Raw genomic sequence first — 10,427 nt, forward strand, 5'->3', positions numbered from 1 at the left:
CTGCCTGTGCCCATAGCAACAGCTAACAATCTGCGACAAAGCTGGAGTAAAGTAGTGATAGATAGATAGATAGATAGATAGATAGATAGATAGATAGATAGATAGATAGATAGATAGATAGATAGATAGATAGATAGATAGATAGATAGATAGATAGATAGATAGATAGATAGATAGATAGATAGACAGACAGATAGATAGATAGATAGACAGATAGATAGATTGATAGACTGATTGATAGATAGATAGATGTTTTGTTGCTGACCTCTATCAACAGCAGGATATTGCGTAGCTTTTATGTTGGATTCCAGCCTTAAAAACAGATATGTGCTCCATACAACCCCACTTCAAAAAATCCTAACTATCCATTTATGGTCAGCAACCAATGGAGACCAGTCATTTAGTGTTGGATGTAAGAGATGCCCCATGTTTGGATGATGTACTATGTGATGTGTGCAACAGTGTATTGCTGAGCCCTCTAGCAGTGTGTTACTACTAACCTATTGAGCCTCACGCATACTTTTACTTCTTACACTTGTTCCCCTTCCCATAACATCAACTGTTTGGAATACAATTTTTATTTAATGTTAATTTAGTTTAATTTAATTTAACTTCCACGTCATAAGTTGTTTTTTTGTTTGTTTGGCTTTTTTTATGTCACATACTGAGACCCTACAAAAAGTTGTTGTTCAGTGATAACCAGCTTAAATCAATCAGACTGTATCATTTGGTACATCAGATCTAGCAGTCAAACACTGTGCTTCATTCAGTTAAAAAATGATTCATCGTTATTTATAGCACACAACTTTGCGATACCTGTTTGGTGAGTTCAGTTAAAGGATAACACATCTGACAAAAGAGAAGAAATACTGAAGGATAGGTTCAGATGACTGTTGCTTCGTGCTGTCAAGGTAAGACATCTACTGCATACGACCTCAGGTGACAGAAATACCTGAATTAACTTTTCTATTACAAAAAATTACCATAGTGATTTTCATAGGCTTGATATAAAAGCTTCATAAAGCTTGTTACTGAAAATGTTGTACATAATTAGAGATTTTTTTGAATCCTACTTTTAGACACAAATGTTTTTTAAATTTATAGAAATGGTACAGTAGCCCATTGTATCAGACTTTGTTCAAATGACACAAAGAATCAGAAATAGTGCAGTAGTAACTTTTTAATTTCATTATAAATTCACTCATGATGACAGCTAACAAAAATGAATATTATAAAATGGTGGCGGCTGGAGCTTCTACACAAATATGATGTTTAGAAATTATTTCTTAACTGTTTGTTTACTGTACATACAGCCGTGTGAATCGCAGCCTGTCAAGCTTGTTTGGTAAGTTAGCATTGCAGAAGTAAACATGAACTGCAGATATCTGTATTATGTAAACCCAGCGATCCCAGTGCAAAAATTGAACTGTCCACAACATTGCAGTTCTCTCAAAGGACAGGAAGTGATGCTTCGCTGGGTCTTGTTTGTTTTGTTCCTCGGGCTCTGTTCAAGTGCCGGACAACAGAAAAAAAAGGTTGCGAAGCCTCAGTCTCTCGCAAGGGGTGGGTGTTCATCCTTTTATTTCTAAAAGTATACAAAGCTATAGTTTTGATCTTATGAATCACTGAATGACTGAATTTATAGCTGCGAGACTGAACAAGAAAAGCAAAGAAACTATTTGTTTTAACATAAACAAGTCGGTATCGGCCATGCCTTACATTTCTGAGTTGTCTGTATCTGAGAAAATAAGTTGTATCATTGTAAAATTACCTCAACTTGTCTTCTAAAATTCAGACAACTTACAAATGTAAGGCATCCCCGATACTAACTTGCTGAGGTTAAAGCAAATAGTTTCTTTTTACAATGTAAAGCACTGTGCTGTGTCATTGCTGTTGACTCCATTGCTGTTTTGTCCTGCAGGATGGGGGAATGGTATTAACTGGGTCAAAACTTATGCAGAGGGCCTTTCGAAGATGGTTGAAACGTAAGAATCTCCACACTCTACATCTTGATTACAGTCTTGAATATTTGTTGATGCTGTTTGGATATGAGTTTTAGCTGTGAAAACAGAATATTAATGTGCATGTGCAACGCCCATGCTTCATATGGTTGATCTGTATACTCGAGGTTGGAGCTGTACAGATGGTATGCATGTGAATAAGCGTCATCTGATTACACAAAAGGCAAAAATGTATCACCTACACCTCATAAAAAAGAAAGATTTCTAATTAAGGATACCTTTAAGCTTCTTTGACAAACTTCAAAAATAGAAATAGAAAAAACACATTGTTAAATTATTTTGTATATTATACTGTGTGTTTATATTGTTTTACAAATTCTTGTAGACCACAATTTCTAAGCAATCTGAGTAGGATATATGTCCATAACTTGATAGTTGGGGTTAAAGTATTGTATGATGCAAAGCTACATCTGATCTATTAATATAGCAACATATATGACGCTTCATGTGTCGTTTTTTCCTTTAAAATCTTGCAGGACTTCTATTTCTTAGAGATAATGTTATGTAATACTGCATTCATATGCATTCACACCCATTATTGTGCTTATTGTATTGTGGAATGTGTTGAGTTGTGTCTCTGTGTGGTTTTGTTCTCACAGTCAGAAGCCCCTGATGGTCATCCATCATCAAGACGACTGCCCGTACTGTCAAGGTACCGCAGTCACTCTGCTGTGTTACAGCTGAAAAATGCTGAATGTAAAAAACATATAGGCTCTCACATTCTGCATTGTCCCTCCAACCCAGACTTGGGCTGGGTTTTGTGGGGAACACAATGAGTGCATTCCTTAATACCTGCCAAGCAGGCTATGAAAATAGATTGGAATCCTGTTCATTAATCACATAGCTGGTCTCCTGGATGTGAACTCAATGGAAGGTTCCAGTGGTGTGTCTTCACACATACACACAATAGACGCACCCACAGGGGAAAATCTGGCTTTTATTTCTGACTTTAGTCAAGTTTGAGAAAAAAAGGAAAGTGTTTCATGAATGACTGACCATACCAGTACTCTTCATTTCTCAATTTGCCTCTCAACTCAGTTGTAGTCTATTATTGGAGTACATTTAACTAAGTTGAGTTCCATAAATTCACATCTTATAATCATCATATTGTTTAATCTGTGGCAATAATGCCACATATTCTGTGGGTCCCACCTGCTAGGCTTGTTGCACATTTGCCCAGCTTCCTCTGTGTTTGTTAAAACGTTTAAATGCATGGGCTAAAAGTTTTGGGAGCGTATGAAGCAGGATGAAGCCAGGTAAGTTGGGACACTTTTTGAAATACCACAGAAAAACAAAATCAATATGGACTGCGCCCTCGCACATTCTTTTCTTGATGTTGGTCCCCAAGGTTCGAACAGGACTTTGCATAAAAGCTTTTCAATATGCCATCCCCTCTTCTTTGAATGACTTACAGAAGGACTTGTAATCGTCTGATCTGTTTACCGTCAGGGAATTCAAGTCACTTTTAAAGGACTGAGAAAATGGCACTATTCAATGTGACTGCTGCTCTAATTCTTACTGAAATCAAAAATTGCACTTGTTGATGTATTTAACTGTTTTATGATGCATTTTAAATGGATAGTTTAAAGTGTGTGTGTGTGTGTGTGTGTGTGTGTGTGTGTGTGCGCCACATAACCTGACTTCACATTATTGCTATCATGACTACTTGCCAGTTATTTTTTTCTAATCTCAAATCTAAGATAAACCATTTATTTATTTTTATTTTTTAACAGCGCTGAAGAAGGTGTTTGCCACTGAAAGGTCCATCCAGAAAATGGCCAAAGAAGACTTCATCATGCTAAACCTGTTGGTAAGTACAGCGGGCTTATACGAAATCTTTATTCAGTGTTAAGGTGTGGAAGTGTAGAACTGCCATGCAAGAACAAAAGGGAAATAACATGAAAAGTTTCTTGTTACGTTTTTTAACGCTTTTCAAGATATTTTCATATCATCATTTTCATTTTTATTGGAAACTTTTCTTGTAAATAAACAAAAAAATATCCTGTAATAACGTGATAACTTTGTATGACTTAATAACACGGAATGTCTTTTAAAAACATGAAAAACATTTGTTTAAATAAACATAAAAACTTTTTATGTTATTACCTGATACTGATCAGTTGTTTTGTTTTGTTTTTTTGCTTTTATGGCTACATACTTCCATATGTTCAAATGAAGAAATTACAGCAAGTAGTGAAAGTTGCTGATATACTGATATAAAAGGTAAAAGGTATTGTGATGATACAGGGTAGCTGTACTAAATATAGAGTTCCCAATATAGGTAGATGGTTTTACAACCCCTCCCTTCTTTTAGTTTAAGCATAGGAGTTTATACATTATTTTTAGCACTGTATAAATTGATATGCAGTGTATGATGTGATTAATTATGTTTTTTGTTTTGTTTTTTACAGGAAGAGACATCGGACAAGAATATGGCTCCTGATGGCTACTATGTTCCCAGAATCCTCTTTGTTGGTAAACACAAACACCATTTATTGAAAAAAGCATTCACTTAATTATAAAGAGTCTAATAGGAGTCATTTGAACATATTTGTTTCCACTATAGTGGGTCCTTTGAGAGTTGATCAGATTTTGAATCACAACACTTACTGACAATCCTCTGTCTTTATTTTTCCATCCTATGAACTCGACACAACTCCAAAAAAGAGTTTATTTGTAAGTACCCAGGACTGATTTTTGCATCATTTTGAGAAAAAAAATCTCAAAGTAGTTTTTATGTCTTTTCAGTGTAATACAAGCATAACTGAAGTCACAGACACGGCACTGATGAGAAGGGATACAGCCTAACACTCAGTAGTTATGTATTCTTAATGATGGTGTGGGAAGTGTCGGGGAAACTAGGACTGGAGATTCAGTTTTTTCCTCTTCGTCCCAAAGAACCACCACATGGCTTCTCACTGACACTGACACCTGTCATCTGTGCGTTTCTTTATTTTAACTTCATATTTTCACTGCGAGTTGTTTTTAATGACTCTAATGCTGATGTTGTGTGTGTTTGACATGTCTTTCTGCAGATCCATCCAGGACTGTGCGCACAGACATCAAGGGAAAATATAACAACTTCCGCTACACCTACGAACCAAGTGACATGTCAATCCGTAAGTGACCATCCACCCTTTCTGTCGCACATCTCACCTGTCAGCAGCGGGAAGACGGACTGAGTGCCTGCTGTTTTTAACCCTCATCTTCCTCCCTCAATATTTTGACAGTAATTACAAACTTTTAGTATGAGAAGGGTCTGACAGAGAAAAGGAGGAGTGTATGGGTGTTTGAGAGGGAGGCAGGTTTTATGTTTGGTTTTCCGTGCATTACGAGGGTGGGAGAGGTTTTGCAGCTGATGACTGCCTTTGGAATTTTTTTTTTTTTTATTATGTTTTCTCTATAGAAAGGTTTTTGCAGTTGTCTCATCCAAACGACCCCAGTTGGGTCTAATGTTATTTGATCAATTTTGGTCAAAACAGAAAAAAAGGAATGATGCATCGAGGTATCTTAAAGGACCCATATTATGCTTATTTTCAGGTTCATACATTTATTGTCTGAAATGCTCCATTTTAGCACCTGTCTCTGTGATTTGCCGGTATTTCTAGGTCTTTCACATCTTTGCTCTTGACAGAAATACAAAGGGACCCATTTAGGGTATGTTAAGATAAGAACAGGTCTACTAAAAATATAAAAGTCATTGCATTAAAAAAAGATCTGCATTCATATATTAACATTGTAAGAATGATCTTTGTGTACACTGATCTGCGAAAACAACCAAAAATGCTGTAGTATACACGGCATGTCAGTGTTGGCTGTGTAATTTTGTAATGACACACCATAGAAAAGGTGACAGAAGAGGTTGCATTTTTAAAAGATTACACTCTGAACCCAGTTTCAAAAGTTTGCTTTTTTTTTGGGCCTAAAATGTGTTGACGTGTGAACAAAAGGCCAAATTGCAACAAAAGTTTAACGTTTCAAGCTAGAACCATTGGTGTGTAAACGGTCCTATAGAATGTTTATATTTCAAGTTTAAAACAGTCCATATTTGTGACATCACAAATTCACAGAAGTCCTGATGGCCTGTTTAAAGGCAGGCAGTTTATGATATCAGACTGTGTGCATTTCTCTGTTGACTGGAGGTGTTGATACCTTAACATATTTCATATAGTCCCTTTACCTGCTTTATATTAGAAAAGAAATGGAAATCTGACTTTTTGCAATATAAGTCCTTTAACTTGGGAGACGAGCAGACTAATTAACATCTGTCATTAAAAACCTAAAAGTTAGACTAACTTATAGACTTTATAACAGAAAGCTGCCCTTGGCTTCAGAAATCTGCAGCTCTGCTTGATATACTTGCAAAAATCCATTCATCATTTAATTTGGGCCAATAAAAATAACAGACAACGCCTATTCATACGTCAAACACTTGTTGTAGCTGAGCACCCTGAGGTGAAAACAAACCACACCTGCATCTTTTAATTTAGAGTTAAATCTAGTTTGACTGGATCCTCGAGTGCTGACTATGTGAGACTATTTGACATTGTCTCTCGCCTTGTCTTAATTGGCAATTCTGTTTAGCAAGATACAGGAGACATGCTGGTTACAGACTCCAGTGTGCTTTCACACTCATTCTGTTTACATCTAATTTAAAGTTTTAGTCTTTTCTTTTGCAAGAGATCATGATCAGTTCATCATGAGTTCATTTGTTCAGGCTGTAGCAGCGCTTCAGTTTTTTGCGAATGATAAAACTATAGTCTAAGCGTAATTATTAGACCTCCTCTGATGATGAATTGGACATACTGACAATTAGACCTGATGATGGTGTTAGATAAAAACATACCAGACCATCAATGTTATTGAGATTCAACCTCTGAATCAGGCAGGGGCAAGGTAGTTTTCAGGTCTTGCCTGCACACAGTATTATTTTAACGAAACAGAAAATCATATTTTAAGTAATGCCATCTCCTAAAATCAAGTTTTAGTTGGGTTGTTTACTCCCTGACATGATCCGCTCTTGTATCATTTTTCAAAATTGTGGTAGCACCTTAATTTAAAGAAATCTCACTAATGTTTGTTTTCACTTAAATTAGATGGAGTATTTTTGCAGTGCGCCTGTTGTCAGCAGTTTTAAAAAAAATTAACTAATTTGTCCTCTCTTCTTCAACAGTGTTACAAAACATGAAGACAGCCAAAGTCCCGATACACACTGACCTCTAACATGGCTCAATCTGACTTCTCTCCGTCTTCCAGTTATGCCGGGCAACCTGCTCTGTGGTCAGCAGCGACATGTTTACATGCTCTTCAGAGCTCAATAAAATTATACTACATAAAAAGAGAGTGAAGTGTCTATTTTTTTTATTTTTTATTTTTTTACACCATAGTAATTGTGCTAAAGGAATCCTGGGATTATTGGCCTTTGCATGCAGGATAATTAAATTGCAATTCAAAACTATTTAATTTATAAACATGAAAAGCAAACATGAAATTAAATTTCTGTCATTCACCAACAACACATTAAAGTTCTATTGTGTATAGAAGTATTGTTTAAAGAGCTCTTAGAGATGGAGTGACATGTCTTTCCTTGTGCTACTTTTAAAGGCCTTTCACAAGTATTAAAACCTTCGACCTTGAGCCAATTGATTTCTTTTAAAAGACATGGGAGAGAGGCAACAAGCAACCATTTAAGAAATGTTCCACAAATTGCAAGAAATCAGTAGAAATTATTTCAAAAAAGCTGGGGGAAAAAAATGACAAAAAGTAAAGGAACAGCTGGACATTTTGGGAAATACACTTATTAAGTGAACTGTTCCTCTAAACAGATACTTTTCTTGCCTTCTCTTTGTTGCTCTTTTTTTTTTAAAAAAAAGAAAGAAAAATGCAATCAAACAGTTTAATTTTTGAAAACATAAGGAACAAATGAACCTGTTTGAGGCAGGAAATACAGTGGAAATATATTTAAAAAATTAGCATTACTTCAGGGAATCTGGATGCAGGTTTCCAGAGGAACTCTATGCACTTTACTTAAAGTGCATAAAGTGTTTAAAAGTGTTTCACCTTTGAGTAATAGCAACAGGGGAGTATACAATCTCAGTGAATAAGCTATTCTGCAAAAAAATTGAATGAGCAACATTGCATTTTAAACCACTAGGTGGCAGTTTAATATAAATGTCCAAGGTCCTGTGACTCTCCAATAGAATCATATTTGTACAAATGACTGTAAATGCTAATTGGTATATTGTTTAAATTGGATTTTGGATTATATAGAGTTTATATTTAAGGTGCAGGTTATACATACCTAATCAAATCCAGTCTTTTCTCCTACATTATATACGCTTTATCATCCTTTTAGATTCAAGATTCAGGATATTTAATACCACTTCGGATATACAAGTGAAATCATGTGAAATGATTGCATATGTTAAGTGTACATCAACTGTGTGTTTATCAAACACATGTTAAAATAAGAGCACATTATCTTGAAGCTTGCCACATATTATGTTGTTGCACATTTTTGATCTGTAGTTTTTGGATAAATCTTTAAAAATGTGCATTTGGGCTGTGTCTCTTGTTAAATGGTCCTCCCTGACAACTGCAAAAATACTGTTTTCTAAATAACTCGACAGAATGGGACCGTGCTGCATTGCAAATAGCCCAGATACAGTTTTCTGCTGTCATATAGGATTAATGGGCTGGTTTTAATTGTTACGGCTGCACTGCGTTGAGCATTCTCATGCCTTCACTTTTTGAGGGAAAAGTAAGCTGACTGGTACAGACATCTATCAGCAGACTGTTCTGCAGACTAAAAACCTCATTCTCACTAATAAGATGCATCCTGAAAACCCATTTATTTTGCATTTCTTTGAATTCAGAGAAAGGCAGAAAACAGAAACATTTCAAATGGGTCAGTAAGTTTTATTCCTCAATATTTTCCCTTAACATCTACTGAAGGAACTGATCACTAAGGAGTGATTAAATTATTCACACTTCCGTTGCTTTTTTTGTTCCTTTTTTTTCCTTGTGTGCCTGCTTTTCTCTCATGTTTTTCAGATTTCTGTCTTTCTGTTGGACCCAAGATGATTCATCAGAGACTCTTGAGATTTTCCAACAATTTTCCCCCAACTACTTTTCTCAAGAAATAGGTTTCATAGGCTTACACTCCCCTGTTCATAACAAATGTGTTTTCTACTCAGACTTTCCTATATCCTGGGCCTGACAATTCCCTGTCTGGCTCATTGCGTGCTGTTTCAGAGTTTCAATGCTCTGTGAAAAAAAAAAAATCTGCTTCCAAAATCCTTTCCAGCAGTTCATGCCTCCAAAACACTGTCATATTGCTTTGGGAATATGAAGTATTTCTACCATTGCAGGATGAAAATTACAAATCACTAAATTTAGGTAAAGATAAACATAACAAAACAGGTTGTTACCAAGACAACCTTCCTAAATAAGAAATGCATGGCATGCTTTTAATACATAGCACATGTACACACAAACATGTGTGAAAGCAAATGTACTCCCACACTATTGTGTATTTTATATAGAGAAAACACATTTCTGCCATGTCTGAACTTTCTCTGGGTTACCTCATAAACAAAAGGTTTTTTTCAACCTGCGGTAAGCCTGACGGTCTCAGTTTTCTATGAACACTTTGACAGCCTGCAACTTTCAGCATCATTCTTTATTATTATTATTATTATTATTACATTTACTACTGTTATACTGTTGTTGTTGTTGTTGTTGTCATCCCTGCAGTAGGCTACTTGTGTAACAGTACAATAGGTACTAATAGTTACAAGGGAACAAGATGTGAAGTAAGGAAATGAGGAGTAACAATGTGAGAACTTAAAAAAAACAATAACTTACACTGTATAACTAGATCTTACTGTACTCTGTGAAAACAAGACAGGAACCTGTAACTCAAAAAACACATAAAGTGTAAGTATTGACACACACTGTACTAGCACAGAGTCAATATGAAAAAATACCCCATAAGCTAGGAAAAAATATGCCATTGCAGGCTGTAATCTAAGGTATTACCCTTTTTTATATATCAGTATGTAAATACTATGAGTGTTATATTGTCTATTTAACCATAAATCAAAATTACATCGTTAGTGGTTTATAATACTTAGAAATCAGAAATCTGACAATGTAAGGCATCTTAAATGAAATAAATATCGTTCAAATTATGTTGTTTTGATAAAAAAAAAAAAATTGGACTCTATGTGTAAAATATGATTAAATTATTTATAATATTAATTATTATTCATAAAGTTTGTCTTATATTTATTGGAATGTGTAGTCAAGTACTTGTTTGAACATTTTTCTTTTCATTATGGTTTTAAAATCTTGTTTCAGTCAAGAGCTGTACTCAAATATGGAAGTTACTTTAAAAAGTTCAAT

General features: G+C 35.2%; 1 protein-coding gene across 2 annotated transcripts; it reads left to right on the top strand.

Annotated features, from left to right (window-relative positions):
- The first annotated feature begins 809 nt into the window (after positions 1-809).
- agr1 (anterior gradient 1) lies at positions 810-7,360 on the top strand. Of its 2 annotated transcripts, XM_042495203.2 has the most exons (9): positions 810-911; positions 1,314-1,345; positions 1,445-1,563; positions 1,922-1,985; positions 2,621-2,673; positions 3,755-3,831; positions 4,433-4,496; positions 5,057-5,140; positions 7,195-7,360. In XM_042495203.2, the coding sequence occupies exons 3-9, from the start codon at positions 1,467-1,469 to the stop codon at positions 7,242-7,244; spliced, it is 489 nt and encodes a 162-aa protein (XP_042351137.1). In that variant the 5' UTR covers positions 810-911; positions 1,314-1,345; positions 1,445-1,466; the 3' UTR covers positions 7,245-7,360. The 2 variants fall into 2 exon arrangements, with proteins under 2 accessions (XP_042351137.1, XP_042351138.1); XM_042495204.2 differs by lacking the exon at positions 1,314-1,345 and having other exon boundaries at positions 865-911.
- Positions 7,361-10,427: the final 3,067 nt, after the last annotated feature.

This window comes from Plectropomus leopardus, chromosome 10, assembly GCF_026936395.1.
Source record: "Plectropomus leopardus strain MGB_pleo_1.0 chromosome 10, ASM2693639v1, whole genome shotgun sequence".
Classification (NCBI taxonomy): Eukaryota; Metazoa; Chordata; class Actinopteri; order Perciformes; family Serranidae; genus Plectropomus; species Plectropomus leopardus.